This window comes from Denticeps clupeoides, chromosome 2 (assembly GCF_900700375.1).
Source record: "Denticeps clupeoides chromosome 2, fDenClu1.1, whole genome shotgun sequence".
In the NCBI taxonomy this organism is placed as follows: Eukaryota; Metazoa; Chordata; class Actinopteri; order Clupeiformes; family Denticipitidae; genus Denticeps; species Denticeps clupeoides.
This window is the reverse complement of record NC_041708.1, coordinates 15,048,999-15,072,978: the sequence shown is the minus strand read 5'-3', so window position 1 is coordinate 15,072,978 and position 23,980 is coordinate 15,048,999. Positions and strand designations below refer to the sequence as shown.

Genomic DNA, 23,980 nt, shown 5'->3' with positions numbered 1-23,980 from the left:
GACATGGCATCCTCCAGGCTCCAAGCGAGCGGACCATGGCAACACCACGGCAACACCATAGCGATCTTACACAGAGAAAATCAACAAGCCACTTTATGTCTTAAAATGACACACAGCGCATGTGGCAGGGGATCCAGACCATCACAGGCTATCCAAGCCAACACATCAGGCCTGCAGCAGCGACCCCTCCCTGTTGGTTGAGCTTCTTTGCATGGTTTGAGGCAGAGATCAGAGAGCCACCCAGGAAAACGACTCCCTCTCCCAATGTCCAGGTCCTCTGTCTTTCCACGGGAAATGTCAGGATGACCCTATGCAGAGTCAACCCACGGAAAGCAGCAGGACCAGACAATATTCCTGGTCGAGTGCTACGGGAGTGTGCTGACCAGCTTGCAGACATCTTCACAGATATCTTCAACACATCGCTGAGTTCAGCTGTGGTACCTACCTGCCTCAAAACCAACTAGTATAGTTTGTTTAGTGTGTGTGTGTGTGTGTGTGTGTGTGTGTGTGTGTGTGTGTGTATATATATATATATATATATATATATATATATACATCTTGTGTGTCTTATTTGAAATATCCAACATATCCACTTACAAGCATCCTGCATGATGTCCAGTTGTCCTGTTCGACCTGTTCATTTTACAGAAAAGTTCAACTTTTCTCGTGTAAAAAAACACGTACAATATTTAAGCTAGTATAGTTTGTTTAGTGTGTTTATACTAGTGGTGGGCCGTTATCGGCGTTAACGTGCTGCGTTAACGTGAGACTCTTATCGGGCGATAAAAAAAATATCTCCGATAATCTATTCACAAAGTTGGGTTGGGAGCTGGGTCTATACTATGCAAGCTAATGTGTCGGAGTTAAATGGTTACACTACAATTATAAGTATATTTCTTCTTTCTTGTGTCTTTTACTTTCTTTTTTTCTAAAGACTTTTATTTTGTTTTTGAGACCCGGTTCAGGTCTCTTGGACACATGGCGTGAGCTGTGAGTTATTTCTTTCATTTAAATTTATGCACATATTAGGAATATTTTGCATGTGTGTTATTTTGTGAATATTTTTTTATGTTCTTTTAATACTGTATATTGTAGAGAGAGGTGCAGAAAGACGTGTGTGACACGATGTTCTGACGCGACCTTGCTTTTTGTACAGAATACACTTTGCACAGAAAATCTCTTGGGTGTCAGCTCATCATTTGTGGTTCAAGAAACGAAATCAAAAAGTTACACAACGCAGAAGAAGAACCGCTATACTATGATTACTTTCACCATGCTATTTTAGCGCAGCTGTATACCTAGCCGAATTGCACTGTAGGGGGCAAGAACGAGTCTTCGAACTGTGAAATTACCACATCAAACGTGACGTGGTAACATGCAGCTATTTAACTGAATAAACAGTTGGTAAACACAAGTACATCTTATTGAACATAATTTATTTTCATCACCAATTATCATAGTAGAACAGTTTTCTCAAGCAGTTTGTGATGCATTTTGGAAACAGGAGATGAGCCCCTGGTCTAATTGAGAAACCCGTTCTCAAAGACCTACTTTTAGTCATTATTTGGGTAGCACACATATTCTGAATGCCTTCGGCAGAATTCAAATGAGCCATTTTAATCTAGATTAATCTAGATTAATGTAGAATATAGATTAATATAGATTAATTTTGCCTACTCTAGATTAATCTAGATTAATTTTGCCTACTCTAGATTAATCTAGATTACAGTGAGATTAATCTAGATTAAGAAAATTAATCTATGCCCACCTCTAGTTTATACATATATATTTTTTCTTTTATGATTGCACTATGGGGGGGGGTCTGTGTGAAACATTATTTCAATACATGGTATACTGTTTTACTGACAATAAACCAGTGTTTTATGTTTTTCTCATTTACCAGAAAATCAGTTTTAGGCCAGAATCTGATTGTGCTCCTGTTGTCCATCATCAGGCAAAATTTTTACTCATCAAACTGTTGTATGGATTGATTCAAGAGTTGTGTTTTCCACAGAGGCGAAAGATCACCATCGAGTGTGGGCCCAGCGGGAAGAAACATTCATTTGTCACTGAGACCTCAAAGATTGCACAGTACTTGCTCAACCTCTGTTCTGCCCAACACAAGTTCCACAGCGAGATGAACTCGCGTCAGCTCACACACACTCTCACATCAGGTAGGCAACTCAAGCTTTATGCAACATCTTATCTTTTTCTTGGCCACCAATATTGAGGATTAACGAGTTACATGTGACAGGGTTACCTAATTTATTTACAATTTCAGCAGTTGGCAGACGCTTCTTTTCAGTGACTTACATGTTTTTTATTTCCTGAAAAGGAACGTTTTTAACATTTGAAGATCTTTATTGAAGATTTGGAATTGTCCATGGTTTCCCCATGGTTGCTTGCAGTGACAGAAGGAGAGATGGGAGAATTGTCCAGGGAGTTTTTAAGACCCTTGTGTAGGGAAGAATGTATAAGGGTGGTAGAATTCTAGTAGCTAAGATACTTGCCTATGAACCAGAATACCACAAATTCCACTTAACCCCAACTTTACTACCATTGTCTCTCTGAACAAGGCACTTAACCCTGAGTCTCTCTAGAAACAATTTGCATTAATAGGAATTTGTTGCCTTTCAAGGAGCTCAAGGTTGTTTAAAATAAACCTGTTAAGGCCTGGAGGCCTTATAGAATGAGTAAATCTTCAGTTGGCTCTTGAATTTCAAAGAGCAGGACCAGCAGCACTGAAGGGTATATCACCAAAGATGCACAACCTGGTGTATGGAATGGAGCGTAGTCCTGTGTCTGTAGAGAGGTTGAGGGGCTGTGGCAATGGCATGGCATTTAGAAGGAGGTTAGAAGTAGGTTAGAAGGAGGATTTTATAAGTGATTCAAAACTTAGCTGGTAGCCAGTGCAGACGGATGTGGAATTACCATACCTACTGACACACTGCACACAACCCTGAACCGCCAAGGTGCTGCTGAGCAGAGTACAGTCTCCACACACTGTTCCGTGGGTGCCTTTCACGGCTGCCCACTGCTAGCCAAGGGTGATGGGTTAAAAGCAGAGGACACATTTTGTTGTGTGCACGTGTGCTGTGCTGTGTTTCACAATGACAATCACTTCACTTCACAACTACTGGATATTTCATCTCCATACCTCTGTTGAAGTCTTCCTACATGCACAGGAATATGTATTTTTTCCCACAAAAACATCACAGTTTCTGTAATTGTATTGATTGTTGTTTAATTTTACAGCTTGTCTAGTTTAAATTTTTATTTACTTAAATGTCATTGTGTGTAATATTGCTTTATCTATGTTTATGGTAATATTACAATTTCAAACTCATTTTGACTAGGAGGAATATTGTTATATGAATATATATTTTATTCAGAATTTATATTTTTATTTAAAATTAAATTACAATAAATAATATATAATTAAGTTATATAATTTAAGTCCAGGACAACAATATTTGTAAATTATGATCATGGTATTTGATGACAGATTGCTAAATTAGACAATAAAATTAGTTTGTTCTGTTAAGTACCCTGTCTGGACCTGAACACTCAAACAGGATTCTAACCTCTCTCCACATCATTGGTTTGCCAGATGAGATCCTGGATAAATTCTCACCACAGCACCCACAGCTTAAGCAAATGTCATGTTCTGAGGTGGTTCTGAACAATGTTGGCCTGAATACAATGCCACGTCAATCCATCAGCAAGTCATGTGATGACCTGACAGCCAAGATGGAGACCCAGTTTCGAGACCAGAGAGAACAGAGACAGGGCAGCAGGTATTTACACACTTTCACAGAGAGACATTTGCACTTATTCATGAGTTGATATAGCACTGCTGTATACTAAAAGCCTGCTGGAGCAACTTTAATGTTATTAGGTTTACCTCTTAACTACTGCTTCAGCCACAACCACTAGTCTTGACTTACAGATGACTATATCATAAACAAATTTATTATGAAATAAATGGAATAGGAAGCAGAGGGTAAAAGGTTCAATTATATTTTAATTACATCTAAACAAAAACTAGACATATTACTGAAAAATATTTTTAGAATTTATGAGTAAATTGCATGGTGTTGTAGAGGTTACACCTCCAAGGTTGTGAGTTTGAACCCTGGCTCTTATGTGTGTGGAGTTTACCCATGTTGGTGTGGGTTGCCTATGGGGTATCCTGTTTGCTCCAGTCATCTAAAGGCATGCATGCTAGGTGATCTGGTGACTCGATGTATGTGAATGAGGTGTGTGTGAGCTCTGAGGTATGCTAGCCCCCCACCCTGGATGGGTGCCTGCCCTGCATAGGAATAAGCAGTTAAATGTAGTGAGTTTATGATATTATTCTAATTTCTCATTTCCATATGTGTTTAACCAATGTGTATATGTCTGCACTACAGCAGTCCAAAGATGCTGCACTGTGCCCCATCTGGAGAGTCTCTGCAGAAGCAGGACTCGGAGGCTGTCTCTGTCACTTTCTCTGCCTGCAGTGAGCATCTTTTAATGTATTCAGCTCTGCTTTCGCCACCTTTCCCACAAGAATACACTATATGTATGCTGCTGTGAAATGCTCTGTTCCTCAGACACACCCACCCAACCCCCCCCAGAAAGAGAGATCATCTGTGTCACCTTGAAGAAGGATCCCGAACTTGGCTTTGGTGAGTTGAGTAGCTCTCAAGTCTGAACAGCTGATCTGTGGAGCCGAAATAACATCCTCTATATTGACTCACACAAGGACAGTTCATTGACAGTTTACAAAGAGACTAGGTTGTCCAGATCCTTTAAAGAAATCATGATAATAAAGCTTGGAAGTCTAGAAGTGTATGCAGAATAGGGCTGAACGATATATTGTATTCAAAGGCGATTGAGGCCCTGCTCCATCAGTTAATATCAGAGTTCCTGCGGGAAAACTCATGCACAAACATGCTAGATTGACTGGGGCAGTGGTGACCCCCTGGGGTGTTGGGGATGTAGGCAGGAGAGAGAGAGCTGCAGCAACAGCATGATGGGGAGAACGGAACCGGTGAATGGCGAATACAGCTGAATGAAATCTTTCCAAGACTCCTTGAGACTCAGGATGATAAGCACTAGACAGAACATGCCTAATGGACAACTCACTCAACACTTCCTTAAATAGGCATGATATAAAATTAGAGTGAACATAGCAGGATAGCATATTGTGTCACATGATTCCATCATGCAACTAGGAGCAACGCGGAAACGAGGTAACGTGTCTCCTATAAATTGACGAGAGAGCAGCTGCCGGCTGCTCGGTCATTGAATGACACCCGTCGTCAGAAACCCTCAAGCCAAGTAAGCTCGTTCCAGTATTATCTGTCATCCCGAAACCTGAACTCCTTCCTGTCTCCCTGTTCTGTCTTTGTGCCTTAAACGCGAACGACCACATCAGCGTGGTGTTGCGGCTCGCGCCATCTGCGTTCGCAGAGTTACGCGGCGGAACTTACCTGCCTCCGCGCGTCCCCCTGCACCGAGGTCTCTCGTCTCCTCCTACACGCCTCTCTCATTCTGGTCCCGGTTCGCATGTCATATTGCAGCTCACAAATCACCTGATTTCCTGCTACTTGACAGCGATGGCATGGCCAACAGTATTTAACAATGTTGGACTTTAAACCTGGCCAAAAGAAGTGCCGTTAAATACGGTGGTATTTACATTTACTAGGGCCCTAGGGTTCACTAGGACCCCAACTATGAATACATCTATTTAATTCACTCTGTTGTAGATTCTGTACACAAAGTTCGACAACAAGAAAATTACAATTTAATCTAAATATTCTTTAAAGAGGAAGGTCTTGAGCTGTCGTTTGAAGGTGCTCAGTGACTGAGCTGTTCTGACCTCAAGGGGAAGTTCATTCCACCACCCAGGGGCCAAGATGGAGAAGAGTCTAGATGAATGTTTTCCTTTTACCTTCAGAGATGGAGGGACCAGGCGAGCAGTACTGGAGGCTCGGAGTAAACGAGGTGCAGTGCGGGGTGTAATAAGGGCTGTGAGGTAGGATGGTGCTGCTCCATGTTTGGCTTTGTAGGCCAGCATCAGTATTTTGAACCTGATGCGTGCAGCTACTGGGAGCCAGTGAAGGGAACGTAGCAGAGGGGTGGTATGGGAGAATTTGGGAAGGTTGAAGATCAGTCGTGCTGCTGCATTTTGTATGAGTTGAAGAGGTCGGATGGTACATAGTGGTAGACCAGCTAGAAGGGAGTTGCAGTAGTCCAGTCGTGAGATTACTAAGGACTGAACCAGTAGTTGGGTGGCCTGGGTTGACAGGTAAGGGCGGATTCGTCTGATATTGTAGAGAAGGAATCTACATGAGCGGGAAAGATTGCTGATGTGAGTTGAGAAGGAGAGATGGTTGTCTATTGTTATGCCAAGGTTGCGGGCTGTTGCAGAAGGAGAGAGCTGCGAGTTGTCTAGGTAAATAGCAAGATCCTGATGTGGTGAAGAATCTGCTGGAATGAATATTAGTTCAGTTTTGGTGGGATTGAGTTGGAGGTGATGGGCTGCCATCCAAGACGAGATGTCGGTTAGACATGCAGAGATTTTGGAAGCAGCATGAAGATCAGAGGGAGGAAAGGAGAAGAGGAGCTGTGTGTCGTCAGCATAGCAGTGGTAGGATAATCCATGTGAGGAAATGACCTCACCAAGTGATCTCGTGTAGAGGGAGAAAAGGAGAGGACCTAGCACCGAGCCTTGAGGGACACCAGTGGAGAGTCTACGTGAGGTAGAGGTGGATCCTTTCCAAGTCACTTGGTAAGATCGCTCATTAAGGTAGGAAGCAAACCACTGCCATGCTGAGCCCCGAATTCCAAGCCTCTTCAGGATTGCCAAGAGAGTCTTGTGATTAACAGTGTCAAATGCAGCAGATAGGTCAAGGAGAATAAGAACTGGTATGTCTGATTTACACCCAAATAAACTGCAAAGTCATGGTCGGCCAGTAACTGACCTTTAAATTTAGCAGGAACCACAAGCTGAATAACCGCATTCCATCCAAATCTTCACTGTGTGGTGGAGTCCACTTCCACATTAACAAAACATCTTCCCAGTAAACTGATGCTGATGTGTTAACTACATCTCCTTATTTGGCAGCAGCAGTAAAGCACTGGGCCAGAAAAGAATCTGACTTTTGTTCATCAGCAATTACACCTTATTTAGGCTCAGCAGCACTTCATCAGGAGCTGCAGCACCACCAGATGTGGAGATTGCCTCAGGTGTATGGGCAGAAGAGGCAGTTTCCGATCTCGCAGGCGAAGGGTCGAACAACATAAAAGTGTCAGATAACCCGAATGCATCTTGATAATTATGGGTTTGAGCTTGAGTATCGACACATGTAGGAAAGGCTGAAGCAAGACTTGAGTCCACATCCGAAAGGCGCATCAAAATCTCTACTACTTCTGGAACCGGAAGGACCTTTCCTCGAGCAACATCATTCCCCATCAGAAATGAAACCCCTTTGACTGGAAGCCGAGAAAAAAAACGCAAACCTGAAGACACCAGAGACCAACTCGATTTTTAAGTGTATAGTGTGCAACGGGACTCTAGCGAACCCCGTTTCAATCCCCTGCACCAGAACGTCAGAATCACAGCAACTCTCCATAGAGAAGGGGAGAACAGAATCTAGGATTAAAGATTGTGCGGCACCAGTATCGCAGAGAATTTTAATAGCTACGTCATCTTCCACACGGCCAGTAAGTGACACCACTCCCTTTAAAATAAATGGCTCATAGCCAGGATCAATTTCATTGTGAATGTTCTCCAAAATCGAAGTGTGCACTAGCCCAACTTTCTTTGGGAGCGATTCTTTTTCTGTAAATAAGGAATGGCATCAATTAAACGACCCAGCTCATGGCAATAAAAACACCCGCAAGGGGGAAGTCGGGAATTTCTCCAGCTCTGTTTCGTGCTGGAAGGTGACATGCGAACACAGCGTGAGGGAGATGAAGAGAATGGAACGAAAACACTTTTGTGTGTCAGAGCATACAGGGAGTGGAGAATTATTAGGCAAGTTGTATTTTTGAGGAATAATTTTATTATTGAACAACAACCATGTTCTCAATGAACCCAAAAAACTCATTAATATCAAAGCTGAATGTTTTTGGAAGTAGTTTTTAGTTTGTTTTTATTTTTTAGCTATTTTAGCTATAGGGGGATATCTGTGTGTGCAGGTGACTATTACTGTGCATAATTATTAGGCAACTTAACAAAAAAAACAAATATATACCCATTTCAATTATTTATTTTTACCAGTGAAACCAATATAACATCTCCACATTCACAAATATAAATTTCTGACATTCAAAAACAAAACAAAAACAAATCAGCGACCAATATAGCCACCTTTCTTTGCAAGGTCACTCAAAAGCCTGCCATCCATGGATTCTGTCAGTGTTTTGATCTGCTCACCATCAACATTGCGTGCAGCAGCAACCACAGCCTCCCAGACACTGTTCAGAGAGGTGTACTGTTTTCCCTCCTTGTAAATCTCACATTTGATGATGGACCACAGGTTCACAATGGGGTTCAGATCAGGTGAACAAGGAGGCCATGTCATTAGTTTTTCTTCTTTTATACCCTTTCTTGCCAGCCACGCTGTGGAGTACGTGGACGCGTGTGATGGAGCATTGTCCTGCATGTTTTTCTTGAAGGATGCAGACTTCTTCCTGTACCACTGCTTGAAGAAGGTGTCTTCCAGAAACTGGCCCCACAAGCTCATCTTTGATGATACCAGCCCAAACCAGTACTCCACCTCCACCTTGCTGGCGTCTGAGTCGGACTGGAGCTCTCTGCCCTTTACCAATCCATCCATCTGGCCCATCAAGACTCACTCTCATTTCATCAGTCCATAAAACCTTAGAAAAATCAGTCTTGAGATATTTCTTGGCCCAGTCTTGACGTTTCAGCTTGTGTGTCTTGTTCAGTGGTGGTCGTCTTTCAGCCTTTCTTACCTTGGCCATGTCTCTGAGTATTGCACACCTTGTGCTTTTGGGCACTCCAGTGATGTTGCAGTTCTGAAATATGGCCAAACTGGTGTCAAGTGGCATCTTGGCAGCTGCACGCTTGACTTTTCTCAGTTCATGGGCAGTTATTTTGCGCCTTGGTTTTTCCACACGCTTCTTGCGACCCTGTTGACTATTTTGAATGAAATGCTTGATTGTTCGATGATCACGCTTCAGAAGCTTTGCAATTTTAAGAGTGCTGCATCCCTCTGCAAGATATCTCACTATTTTTTAATTTTCTGAGCCTGTCAAGTCCTTCTTTTGACCCATTTTGCCAAAGGAAAGGAAGTTGCCTAATAATTATGCACACCTGATATAGGGTGTTGATGTCATTAGACCACACCCCTTCTCATTACAGAGATGCACATCACCTAATATGCTTAATTGGTAGTAGGCTTTCGAGCCTATACAGCTTGGAGTAAGACAACATGCATGAAGAGGATGATGTGGACAAAATACTCATTTGCCTAATAATTCTGCACTCCCTGTACTGATCAGCACAAACAGCAGCTTGAGCCAAAGTAGTCAAAAAACTAATAAATAAAGAAGAAATACATAAAAAGCGAATTACAACGAATAACGACAACCAAAACAAGTAAAAAGAGAAAAAACAAAGAAACACAGACAAGCAGGCAGACACAACAAGATCCTAGGGGAAGCGCAGGGGAAACCGGGATTGATGCTATTGGGAAATGCTAGGGATGGATGGCATGGCAAGCGCAGCCCCGAAAAGAAAACTGAGGCTCCTTTAATTCTGGCTGTCCACAGCAGGAACAGGTGGGCTTGCAATCACCAAGCATCCTGCAAACACAACACAAATACAGAACAGAAACACACCAAAAAAAATAAATAAACAGGTCGTAAGAAGAGTTACAGTAATCTAGTTGTGAGATTACTAGGTGCTGAACGAGTATCTAGGTGTACTGTGTTCATAGATAAAATCTGGCTGATAATGTAGAGCACAAATCTACATAAGCAGGAAAGATTGGTAATATGAGTCGAGAAGGAGAGTTGGTTGACTATAGTTACTCCAATATGTACAGTTGCAGATTCTGTGAGGCAAATAGAACGATTTTTATGTGAAATCTTCTGGAATGAATATTAGTTCAGTCTTGGTTGGATTTAGCTTTATATGATGGGCTGCCATCCAGGATGGAAAGTCAGTTAGCATAGCAGTGGTAGTATAACCCCTACCTCAGTATAACAAATTACCTCACCAAGTGATCTCTTGTAGAGGGAGAAAAGGATATAACGAAGTACTGAGCCCTGAGGGACACCAGTAGAGAGTCTGTGAAAAAGACATAGATCCTTTCTATGTCATTTGGTAAGGCTGCTCATCAAGGTAGGAAGCAAACCACTGTCATGCTGAGCCCCAAATTCAAGAAAGAATAGAGAGTCTTGTGATTAACTGCACCAAATTCTGCATAGAGGTCAAGTAATGCAAGAATGGATGAGAGTTTTGCTCATCTGGCTACCTCAAAAACAGGCAGAATGGCTGTCTCAGTAGAATGACCTACTCTGAAGCGATACTGGTTGGGATCCAGGAGGTTGTTCTGAGAGAGATTAAGTGATAGCTCATTTTAGACTCAGCGCTCAAGGACTTTAGAAAGAAATGAGACAATAGAAACTGGTCTGTAATTGTTGGTATCTGCAGGAGCAGTGGTGGGTTTCCTTAGGATATGAAGAACCCTTGCTGTTATAAAGATCCCCTATCGTGAAAATTTTAACTTTGTGAGATGATTTAAATTTAAGTTCCCCTAGCCTGTCTTTTGTCGACTTCAGTAGCTAGAAGGTGTAAAGAGTGATTTGGCCATTTTGTTTTGCCGTTCAGAGAGCGGCAGCTCAGACGATCAGATGTGAAATTTGTCTCCTTTCTCCGGGCTGGCCAGAGAATTTCCCATCCCTCCCCTTAAACATTATCTCCAACGACTGCTACTCTCTTTGCTCTCGACAGAGACAGAAGCATCTTTTCTCTCTCTCTCCCTCCCTCCCCTGTTTACTGCTTGCTCCTTCGTCTTGTCTACCTTGATAGACTTTCCCAGCCCTGCTCTCTGAAAAGAGAAAAATCATAGATTTGATCTCAATGCGATTGACACCATCTTGTTGAAGAGAAATTCAGGTGCGGGGGAACCTGAGAGTCCTTCTGAAACGTATGCAGCAGGGTACGTCATGGACAGTTGAATAGCGTGCCTTGCAGCTCTTTCTGTGGAGGACATTGAGGATATCTACCTATTCGGGACCATGATAACAGGTCTTGTGCTGATTGGATTAGGATCTGCCCTGGTTGATAGAAAATAACAGCTCCTCAAAACCCACTGGACTGGCCAGGATGATTGAAGGAGTGGGAAAGGCTGATCCAACTTTAATGTAATGTCTTTAAAACAAGTCAAATGAGGCTCAGTAGTGTGTGTGGCCTCCACGTGCTGAGAAATCTCCTCCCAGACCTGGACTAAAGGTCTGTGGTGCAAAGTGGCATTGGTGGACAGAGCATGATATGCTCAATTGGATTCAGGTCTGGGGAACGAGCGGGCCAGGCTGTAGCATCAATGCCTTCGTCTTGAATTAGGAGTATCCCAGGGCCAACAGCACCAGCATATGGCCTCAAAAGGACTCTGACAATCTCATCTGATCCTAATGGCAGTCAGGTTACCTCTGGTGAGCACATGAAGGGCTGTGCAGTCCCCCAAAGAAATGCTACCCCACACCATTACTGACCAAATGACAAACCAGTCATGCTTGAGCATGTTGCAGGCAGCAGAACATTCTCCATGGTGTTTCTTCTGTGAAGAGCACAGGGTGCCAGTGGCTAATTTACTAATCTTTGTGATCTCTGGCAAAAATGCCAAACGTACTGTACTGTATTGGGCTGTAAGCACAACCCGTCGGGCCCTCATACCACTCTCATGGAATCTGTTTCTGACCGTCTGAGCAGAGACATGCACATTTGTGGCCTGCTGGATGCCATTTTGCAGGCCTCTGGCATTGCTTCTCCTGTTCCTCCTTGCACAAAGAAAAAGGTAGCGGACCTGCTGCTGGGTTGCTGCCCTCCTATGTAGGGCCCTATGAAATCAGTTTTATTTTTTCCTAATTTCCATTATAAATGTATTTATTTTGTAAAACCCATCTACCAGCCCAGTGACGGAATCTGATATGATGGTGAAGAATTTAACATTTTTTTTATTCTAAATGAAATAACAATTATAGAGGGTTAATCTACTTATCAACCAGATAAATCATTCTAGACCTGTATTATCTGACTTCAATGTAGCTACCAAGATAATTCACTTAAACAGGTAGTTGGAATGAAAAGGACAATAGGGACTGGATAATTTAAAAGGTTAGGAGAAACAAAAGACTTATTGAGTCTTGATCAGCCAAACAATGGGCAGTTAATAAATCAAGTATAGTTAATAAAATAACTTTCTACCATGCAGATTTGCACCGACTTACTGGCTGATCACACCAGGGGCAGGATGGAAGGAACTGTCTATGGTTCACACAAAATTCCTGCTTACGCACTATAGGATCAAGAAATTCTTTAAACATACATCACTCCAGCCTGTTGCCATATGATCAGAATGTTCCCCCTATGACCAACAACTTTAGTTGACAGAATTTTCGATAATAAGACTGGAGATTACAAGATAGAATGATAGAAAATCAATCCAACATACCCAACAGATGCTACACACAGCACTGGATAAAAAAACAGGTAGCAGAATTCTTAATAACCACAGCATGTGTGGGAGAAACTGAATGCAGTGACCCCCTGAGTGGCACGTTACCTACCCTTTTGTATCCTCAATCTGGATCACTTTGGTTGTCACACAACGACCCCTGCAAGTGTTGGAGACCTTTGATGTAGCTATGGTTTGGGTTTAGCACTATAATATTTGTTACATGTTAGATCCGTTTAATTTATGTGACGGGACATTAAGCCAATGAGAATGAGACTAAACACACATGTATTGTCATGATACATCCATATATATCCAAAAACCTAAGGAACACTTCTGCTTCCTCCAGGAGTGAGTGGGCCTTCTGGTTACATTTCCTGGTTGTTGTGGATCTTCTGAGGTGGCAGGATGTCCCCTGTTATGACAGGCTGGTCATGCCAGGAACCTTACAATTTACCTAAAAAAACTGCAATATAACAAATCATATTTAATCACTGTTCAACAAAGTGCTTGGGCATTTTCTGTTTGTAAACCATCTACATGTTTTATGCAAAGAACTTTGGTAAAATAAAAGTGCATCACATTTGACCTTAACATTTATCAACTAAAAAAACATTGAGGGGAATACAGAAAAAAATTGGTGCCAACTTGCATAATGAATGTTGGATACTGTCCACGTTCTCCAGTTCATGGAAATCATAGGGCCCTAATTACGGCCTCCTCCACGTCTCCTGATGTACTGGCCTGTCTCCTGGTAGCGCCTTCATGCTTAGGACACTGTGCTGACAGAATCAGCAAATGTTCTTGCCATGAGTTCTCTGCAAACCCTAGTGCAGGTAAAGGCTAGTGTATGTTGTCCTGAGCATGCCCAGAGTGGCATACGATAGCCTTTACCTTACACTAGCAAAAAAGCCCCATGCTGTGTCATATGTAACATTTTTCTTAAATTTTACAAATTTGTGATTTTGAAATTGCATTGAAATATTTGTGCACTGCAGGGTTTATAATTGTAGGACAGGACAACACTGGGAAGCTGGATCTGGGAATTTTTATTGCCTCTATTGTACCTGATGGGCCTGCTGACAAAGATGGACGAATCAGACCAGGTAATGTCTTTCTTTTTTTTATTCTATCACACATTTGTTTTGTGTATTACAACATTTAGGACAATATAAAATATTTAAATGGAATTTAATGATTTTCAATTTCACCCAATACACAGTAGGAAACATAGATTTTGATAGCAGCAACAAGTACAACAAAACACAAAAAAATAAGTGGTACTAATAGAAACAGTTGGAGGAAGATTTGCAACTAAGTAGGCCCGTAATAGCCGGTCAATAATATGACTGGGAATAAACAGAACATCATGAAAAGGCAGAGGTTCTCAGAAGTAAAGATGTAGAGAGTATATTCCAGAATATTCCTCTACATAAAATTGTAAAGATTTTCAACAATTAATCATCAAAAAGATTTAGATGCAATCAGTTTTGGATTCCTTTGATCTACAACAGAGGGTTACAGTAGTCCAGTTTAGATGTTATAAAAACATGTACTAATTTCTATGCATAAGAAAAAACTTACAGAATTGTTGACATTTTTAACAAAAAAAAACTGAAATATCACATGGTCCCAAGTAGTCAATTAATGGGGAGTACAGAGTACAGTGTCAGGGCCATCACATGAGTCGATTTGTTGTGGCAATCTTTTTTCATCCCTCCATTCACTCCCATTCATTTTACACAGCAACAATAGTCACACTTTCAGCCTTCTAACCACCACACATTTGACCTTTTCACCAACTTTAGCCAATTCAGTTAATCTGATTACATTTAACCTCTTTCCATTCACCCCCCTATCCTCCACTGCTTCTTTTCATCCCTCCATACATGTTCCCTTTGTTTCTTTGTGTAGAGAGTAGGTCAGTTGTTAGGGACAGTGGTGGCCTAGCAGGTAAGGAATTGGACTTGTAATCGAAAGGTTGCGGGTTTAAGTCCCAAACTGCTAAGGTGCCACTGAGGAGCCACTGAGCAAGGTGCTCTCCCCACACACTGAATTTGGCTCTGTGTGATGTTCATTGTTTGGGTAATAATACCCTGCAATTTTAACTGAAAGTGTCTTTATGCCTGACTAACAAACCGGGTGCATTACCACTTTCATCTTTGTTTTCTGATGTCTTTCTGATGTTCCACAGAATAAGGTCTAGTGGAGTTCAGGGCTGCTGTTCATGTTGGGTGTGGGTGGTGCTAAAAGTCCCGTGACATTTTTTTTTTGCATTTATATAGGTCTGTACCTGAAGTCTCTTTACAAAATTCAGCCTTGGTGCAGAATTACAGCCACTTTGAGCCAGTGGCACTATGAGATTTCCTTAATAAATGCCCTTTTTGTGTTTGGGGATGAGTTAAGGGGATGAAATAAAGGGCTAAATTCCAGATCCGGCCACCTCAGCTGCTGCTCTCTGAACAACGAAGCAGAATGACCAAAGCACTCTTTAGACCTATTGCTATTTCTAGCCACTGCATGACCATAGACAGGTTAGGGGAACTTGTATTAATGTTAAATAATCTAAAAATGTGAAATTTTCATGTCATGGGACCTTTAACCTCATTGCTCATTGCAAAAGACTTTATTTGTATATGTGTATGTTAGGAGGAAGATTGATCTCTCTGAATAAGACCAGTCTGGAGGGTGTGACGTTTAACATCGCAGCATCAATCCTACAGAACAGTCCTGACGAGGTGGAGCTTATTGTCTCTCAGCCCAAATGTATGAGTTGCGACAATACATATGCTTAATTTTTACATGTTGTCACTGTCTGCTGATATTTGTTGGATGGGCCTGCCCATACTTATGCTTTGATTTGACCTCCAGTGGACCGGAGAAACAGAAAGGTCTCTCTGGGTGTGGTGTTGGAGCGGAGCTATGACTCCCAGACAACATTGAGCTCAGAGTTCCATCCTGGGATGGAGGAGCTGGAGGATGCACTAACTGCCCCGAAGGTGGGGAAATGTCTGCACATACCTGTGGTTCGCATCCTGGATGCACAGGTACAGGTGTATTTTTTAATGTATGTTTCTATTCAGAATGTTTGGAATGTGAGTTTTGTCTGTTGTATTTCACTGCAAGTGTTTGTGTCTCAGGATGGCTGGTCTCAATGGTCCTCCAGCTACAGCCTGAGGGAAGGGGAACTGCTGACTGTGGAGCTGTTGAAGAGAAATGGAAGTCTGGGCATTAGTGTGGCGGTGAGAACCCGCACAATGTGTAAAAAATAAAAACAAAACAGTAGTAGCCTAGTGGGTACCAAACCAACCTATGAACCAAAAAAACCATAACGTCAAACCCACTTACTACCATTGTGTCCCTGAGCAAAACACAAACACGAAAACACGAGTGTCTCCAAGGCAACTGTCCCTTTAACTACTGACTGTAAGTTTGTGGATAAGGGCATCTGATAAATGCTGTAAATGTAACAAAAAAATTTTTTGCTGTGCCTGTTGTTTTTTTATGTAAATAAATGTTAATCTTTATTTTGCAGGGTGGTGTGGGCACCAGTACACGACACGGAGGAACCTACATAAAGAGTTTGTTGCCAGGCGGCTCAGCTGATCTTGATGGACGCATACAGACAGGTAACCATGACTGAAAATTCATTATTAATACATAATCATTTATCAGTTTGTAAATTAACAATAATTTATTTTGACAAATCCAAGAAAATTGGGAACATTTGGGGCAGTGTGCTGCAGTGTATCACACTGATAATCACTTCACTTTAACTTTCAAAATGTAATAATATGTAATAAATGTATTCATATTTGCAATGCAAGCTCACTTTACTAGGGTGTGTTTTGTAACAGGCGATCGACTACTTGAGGTGAATGGGGCAAATGTGAGAAGTGCAACCCATCGACAGGCTGTTGAATGTCTGAAGAGCACAGGAGAGGTGAGTCCTGCCCCCACAGACCCATCTTGCTGCTCTTTATCACCCCCCCAACTCCTCGTCTGTGTTACATTACTCTACTTTTATCTAGTGTTCTCCACTGCTCTGTTCTCAAGCATTTAAACAGGGGTATGAAAGGAATGCAGTGTTAAGTAAAGTGCTGAAGGGGAAGGAACATTTTTTAATAATGACTAATGGAATTACATCTATGCAAGCATTTCAATATTTTAATGTGGTTGCTCTGGAAATAAAGTCAAATCCAGCCCCATAAGACCCCTTTGAAAGTTCATTGACAGCTGTAGGAAAGCAGTGATATACAACAGAATAAGACTTCAATCGATTTTTTTTGTGTCCCGTGCTATAAATACATTAACATACTGTGATTAAGAAAATAATGATTCTGTGAGCTCACAGAGAGGTCTCAATTGAGCATGTCTGGTCTGATCCCACAGAAGAGCTGAAAAATTTAATGCTGGTCGTGATAACTGCTGCACTTTGCCTTCTGACATCTTGCTGTGTTCTATGACGCTGCAGACCATGCTAGCCCGTGTCCTCCTCCAAGCAGCTACAGCAGCTTTATGTTTATCTGTGTATATTTGTTACATTTAAATGTAAATGTAAAATATTTCCTGATTTATGGAATTTCAGACGCCCTTATCCAGAGCATCTTACAATCAGTAGTTACAGTATATGTACAGTCCCCCCGGAGACACTCAGGGTTAACTGTCTTGCTCAGGGACATAATGGTGGGGCTTGAAGCAGTGACTTTGTGGTCTTCTGGTTGATAGGTGAGTGTCTAACCCACTAGGATAGTACTACCACCATTTTATGTGTGTTGATTGTGTGTTTTGTTATGTGTGAGGTGGTGACACTGCTTCTGGAGCGGGTGCAGTTGGACAACTCCAGTCCCTCTTCTTCCATGGAGCACCGCCTCTCTTCATCCTTATGCTGCTCATCAACCTCACCTCGCACCAATGTCAGTGAGACATTGTCGTTGCTTGCCAAGGCAAAGGAGTATTACTTTGTGTCTGATGGTGAGTAGAAATGGTGTGTTTGAGTGTTTCTGATTTCAATTCAGATTCATTCAGATGTCACTTCTGTCACTTTCCATCAAAGCAACCACAATTATAAGGCCAATCCTCAGCTGCCTCGTCTCAATGCACAGCAGCAATTCTGAGCCTCTTCCAGATTGAGCTCAGTCCTCATTCGATCAAGGAGATAAACTCCAGCAACCCTGCAAACAAGCCTGATTTTGGCCAATTGTAGGAGAGACCCATTGCTTCTGATTCTCACCCCAGCTATTTCACAGTCAGCTGCAAATCGTTTGTGTGTGCACTGAAGGCCAATGGTCAGTTGTGGTCATTATAAAGAATCCTCTGCAGATAGCAGGGATGTAGCCTCCAGATCCTGAAACCACAGTTCCTTCAATTCTTGGCTGCATCTTGATATCGTATCCCTGAAAACCAAGAACAGTAGTGACAAGACAAATACTTGATTTAATGGCAAGTATACTTCATTTATACAGGGACAAAACACCATGGGGCACGATCTGCCAAGGTGCAACTGAGGTGTCACTGAGCAAAGCACCGTCCCCACACACTGCTCCCCGGGTGCCTGTCATGGCTGCCCACTGTTCACTAATGGTGATGGGTTAAATTTCACTGTGTGCACTGTGTGCTGTGCTGCTGTGTATCACATGTGACAATCACTTCGCTTTTTAAATTTTTTTTTTTACATGAAATATTCCTGTAGATCCTATCAAACACACATCCTACCTACCACACACTGAGAGTCTTCTTCACATCCACAAGTCAAATGCAGACTGAATTTTCATACTTCTAAGTCAAAACCCCTCTCATTTTCCAAGTAAAAACTCGTCTCATGTCTTAGCTTTTGCAACTGCCTTAGTTGTAGACTTTTTGCACTGTTGGCACCTTTCAGTTGAATCTGGTGAACCCTTCTGGTGAACAGTGCTCTAAAAGCCTTTTTCTTAAACTTTATGCCTCCTTCATTGCTGAACCAACGCCAACTTGATGTTACCTGGCAGAAAGAGGCATGGCACAATAGAGGTTAAAAATCAACAGTTTCTAATTTATTAACACCGGTAAATAATTATTGCAGTTACATGTGAATATTGAATGTAAAAATGTACCAAGGTTACAGAGAAAATAAAAATGAGAAGAAAGAGTAAAGGGGGAGAGAGAGATGGACATTCCCAAAACCAGTTTTCTTTCCTGAGTTTTAGTTTTGAGTTATTGAGTTTATTTTTGCATGAGTAACATCAACTTGGCACTCAACTATCCTCTACTGGTGGTAGACCTGCTACTCAACTCTACTCACCCTTCAGCACATCAGCTCAACAACACTCAGCTCCCAGACAGTCTGTTTCTCATTTCTACTAAGCGCAATCTCAACGTGAACACAAGTGGGTGGTGTTGTTCTTTCATATTTGTATATAGTACAGTCAACATTCACCTCCCAATTTTGCGCTACTCTACAATTGGGTTCACCGCCCTTTCTATATTGTCTTCTGACTGTGTGTTCACACAATGGCGTGACAAGTTCCAGTCCACTCAGTCCAGTCTGTCTTGCAAAAGCTTGACACTTCATCGTCCCCCATCCTTCATCCTGCTGACTCCAGGGGTCTGTGCTCATAGCTCCATACCAGGCAGGGTACATTTACTAGGCATACTTATTGGCTATTTGGGCCATCCATTAACCTTAGACCAGTTTGACATGGGAGACCCTGCCAGGAGCCTAATGCTTTCAACATATCTCTGGGCATCATAGAGCCACACAGACCCTTACACCACCATTAGGTGATTGTCCACTGGGGTGCACTACAGTGTGTGTTAATATTCTGTGCTGCAGATGTTCTGTAATATAAAAGCTGTGACATGGTTACATTAGACATTATGGGGTTCTTGTTTCCTGCCAATAGGGAACACCCTGGAGGTGACCCTGATGAAGAATATGAACAGCCTGGGTTTCAGTTTCCTGATCTGTGAGTTGCGGTCTCCTCCCTTCAGTGTGGTTCGCATTAAGAGGCTGTTCCCCGGCCAGCCAGCTCAAGAGTCTGGTGTTCTGCAGGAAGGAGATGTCATCCTGGCTGTCAATGGGGTATTACTAAATGGCATGTCGTACCAGGTACATTTCATTTACCTGACCTTATACAATGGCATGCAAATACTTAAAATATCTGTTGCTGTGAATAGTTATGTGCGCTTAATCTCTTTGTGCAGTGCCCCCCTGGTGTAAGCACCGGTGCCTAAACAGTAGTCAGTTTATTCACAATGTATACAAAAAAAAACTAACTACAAGTGCATTTCACAATACACAAGTGCCAAACTTTATAGAACTATTCTAGCTACATCCAGATACATGCAGCGACTGCAGAGAAATCAGCAAATGAATTAAAAGCCACTCACGTCCTACTATAGTTTATATTATTGTGATACAGAGCACACTTTATTAACACTCAATAAAGAACATAAAACAAATCCTAAAAGCACATGTAAGTGAATTAAAGATCACCTAAAAACTACTACAAAAATGCGCTTAATATAATATGTACTAAAAACACACAAACAGAATAAACACAACACAAACTTAAATCTCCATCTCTTGTTTGAGACAAATCACTGCAAGATATACACATATGCACACTGAAACACCAATGAACATAAAACACAAAATAAACTCGAAGCAAATAAAGAAACAAAAGTAAAACAATCTTTCAATCAAAATAACAAATGGTGTCTGGGGAAAAGAAAACCCCCAAAACAAATAAATTAAGGCTGGTGCCAAATCAAAATGAAGGCAAATGCAAATCCATAAACAAGGCGAACCAGTAATATTAAATACAAGCAAAACTAAAATCCGAACTATGAATCAATAACTCCCACCTTTACAGGTTAAGAAGGCCTTAACCTGTTCAGTAACTGCCGTCTGATTGTTCCCATTGGCTAGATCCATAGTGGAAAACCAACGAGCCCCAGAAAGCACATCCAGGAATTCCTCAATACGTGGCAATGGAAGCCAAGCATGCATCTCAACCCCATACTCTCACTTTCCCAACTCCTTAGGGGACCGGATACATCACAGCCTTATGGCACTGCTGCAACACTTGCAACAACTGACCATGGGCCTTTGTAACCAAAGGTAAATCAAACAGCGAAGGGCCATGGTTGCCAAACAAATCTTGGTAACATTTACTAATGACATTCATTCCCAACACTCCCAGCACCTGCAAAAGTGTAGATCCCTGACCACCAAATGCCACGATTTACCATTACTTTACCACAAAGTTCTATATTGAGCTCAAGTAACCCAAACAAGGGATTTCTATAACTAAATATTTAGTTTACTAAATACAAACAACACGGTGCGTTTCACCCAATTCCATTATAGAACGTGTAGGAGGCACTTGCATTTCTTTGGCAGAGGTTCTGGCTTCCACAGGCTGTTTTTTGCATTATGGATTATGGGGAACATGCTACAAACGAGCAATGCAATGTTGCCCATGACATGTAAGTAACTGATTTTGTGAACATTATTTACTTGAGTACAATACATTTTAGTGATGCTAGAAAAGTACCTTTCTGGAAAAGTACGTATTCTGGAAAGTACGTTAGCATGCATTATCTCAGTTGCACCTCATCAGGTACTTGTCACCTGTTTGCTATGTGACACACTGCATAGAAGCATAGAAGTTGACTCTGGGGCCATCATTTTGATTTAAAATATATATTTTTAAATGTGTAAAAATATTGGTATGCGATCACACCAGACATAAAACTGTGTCTAGAACCTAGTGTTTTAACTTTGTGAAGTGCATCAATGGAACATTCCTAGCCAAGAAATGTCTGCTGTGTACAGCAAGAGTAAAAACTACCTAGCATTGTCAAAAAAGCTTTTATCCTGTTTGGTTAGCTTGAAGAGGTTAGGGGACAATTGGGTATGCCTTTTCCAATCCTTTGATCAATTAGAACTAGTGACCTAAATATCCAACATAAAGGCATAAAAACTATGTGATTATGGAGTGTGTAGGAAACAAATAACCTGAAATATGACAAATCACATTTAATCACTGTTCAAGAACTACTACCCGGAGTGGCGCTGTATTCTGTGGATCAGGCCACCACAGTCTACCGTCTAATTTCAACACCTCTATTCTGGAATCTTACCCAGAATAACCCCTTTACTTGAAGAGTGTCACATTAGAGCCTGACTGAGGTTTGCCCTTGAACATTTGAAAGGTAAAGATGTGTTTTGGAAGTCTGTGCTTTGGTCAAAACTAAACTGGATCTCAGGGCCCACGTGGCTAAGGCAATATTGGTGCCATCCAGGGGGCACCACAAATGGAGGAAGAAAAACGTGTTTCTTAACACTATTAACCCATTTGTACACTGGGCCAATAATTACCTTTTCGCAATGCTGGATAGTTTTCCACCAATACAATTACTCTTGTTGTACAAAGCAGACATTCCTTGGCTAGTTTCAGACTTTTCAGCAAACTTCAGATAGCTGTAAATCCTATTCTGAGGCATTATGCCAACTGTCTATGGCCACAGAAGTTGTACATTAAAAGTTACACTGAAAAACAAGATTGTATTTTCAATGTGAAAACATGTGGCTAGCAAGTACATGGTAAGCATTTCAGTGGCCACATGCTAACAGGTGGCTAATTTGTGGTGAGGTACACAATTTGTGGTGAGGTACACAATGTACACTTACAAATAAATAATGTTCACAAAAGCATTTACTTACTTGTCATGGGCATCACATCACTCGAATGCAGCATGTTCAACAACATTTATTTCTTATATAGCCCAAAATCACTGGCTGTTATATCCCCCCACACTTGACCCTTCTGCACACAAGGAAAAACTCCACACACAAAAAAAACTCTAGGAGAGAGAAACCACTGAGCAATGCACCGTCCCCCACACACTGCTCCCCAGGTGCCTGTCTACCACTAGGGTGGTAGTAGCCTAGTGGGTAAAACACTCGCCTATGAACCAGAAGACCCGGGTTCGAATCCCGCTTACTACCATTGTGTCCCTGAGCAAGACACTTAATCCTAAATTGCTCCAGGGAGACTGTCCCTATACTACTGATTGTAAGTCGCTCTGGATAAGGGCGTCTGATAAATGCTATAAATGTCATGGCTGCCCACTGCTCACTCAGGGTGATGGGTTAAATGCAGAGGACAAATTTCACTGTGTGCACCGTGTGCGGTGCTGCTGTGTATCACAAGTGACAATCACTTCATTTTAATAATTGACACTGTGTCTGGGACTTTAACAGTTTAGATTTAAACACTGAGACGGTGTCTGAGTCCCGAACACTGAACGACAATCTGTTCCACAACTGCGGAGCTCTATATGAGAAGGATCTTCTCCCAGATATGACCTTCTGTACTTTGGGTACCAGTAGTGACCCTGCACCCATTGATCGCAGGGGGCATGGCAGGTCGTAAATAACTAAACAAAAAAACACAAACAGTACTGTGGGGTGAGACCATTTAGAGCTTTATAGGTCAAAAGTAGGATTTTGTAGTCAATTTGATGTGTAGCCAGTTTAGTGATTATAAGACTGGAGTGATGTGGTCAAATTTCCTAGTTCTAGTTAGAACTGCAGCATTCTGAACTAGCTGAAGTTTACTCATGCACCTACTAGAGTATACAGACAGTAATGCATTGTAGTAATCAAATCTTGATTTAATAATGGAATGGACCAACTTTTCTACATTGTGCATTTAGATTATATTTCTTATTTTTGCAATATTTCTAAGGTGAAAAAATGCTATCCTAGTGGTATTATCTACATGCAAATCTAATGAGAGGCCTGCATCAATGAGGACACCTAGATTTTTTACTTCAGTACTTGGTGAGAAAGAAAGGGTATCCAGAGTTATGATGTAGTCAGCCAGCTCATGTCTGGCTGCTTGAGACCCAAGTACGAGAGCTTCTGTCTTATCAGGGTTTTCCAGAAGAAAGTTGGTGAGCATCCACTGTCTAATATCCTTCAGACAATTCTCTATTCAGTTCAGCGGCTGCCTCTCGTTTGACATTGCTGATAGACACAACAGTGTGTGTCGTCAGCATAGCAATGAAAGATAATACCGTGTTTGCGAACGATGTCACCTATAGGTAACATGTATAGGAAAAATAGCAACAGACCTAGGACAGAACCTTGTGGAACACCAAACTCTACTTTACTATGTGAAGAATGAATCACCAATAATGTCCAAAAACTGATACCGAACGGTCAGATATGATCTGAACCATACAAGGGCTATTCCCTTAATCTCAAAAACATTCTGTAACCTGTCAAGGAG

At 41.7% G+C, this 23,980-nt stretch overlaps 1 protein-coding gene across 4 annotated transcripts in view; it reads left to right on the top strand.

Moving 5' to 3' along the window:
* LOC114774023 (tyrosine-protein phosphatase non-receptor type 13-like) overlaps positions 1-23,980 on the top strand; it is a 65,725-nt gene that overhangs the window by 22,527 nt on the left and 19,218 nt on the right. For all 4 annotated transcript variants that reach the window (XM_028966047.1, XM_028966051.1, XM_028966049.1 and 1 more), the window contains exons 16-27: positions 2,015-2,174; positions 3,611-3,797; positions 4,413-4,501; positions 4,596-4,670; positions 13,697-13,804; positions 15,348-15,464; positions 15,570-15,745; positions 15,839-15,940; positions 16,234-16,327; positions 16,556-16,641; positions 17,501-17,672; positions 19,580-19,785. In XM_028966047.1, the coding sequence (XP_028821880.1) occupies positions 2,015-2,174; positions 3,611-3,797; positions 4,413-4,501; positions 4,596-4,670; positions 13,697-13,804; positions 15,348-15,464; positions 15,570-15,745; positions 15,839-15,940; positions 16,234-16,327; positions 16,556-16,641; positions 17,501-17,672; positions 19,580-19,785 (1,572 nt within the window). The remainder of the gene's footprint in view (positions 1-2,014; positions 2,175-3,610; positions 3,798-4,412; positions 4,502-4,595; positions 4,671-13,696; positions 13,805-15,347; positions 15,465-15,569; positions 15,746-15,838; positions 15,941-16,233; positions 16,328-16,555; positions 16,642-17,500; positions 17,673-19,579; positions 19,786-23,980) is intronic.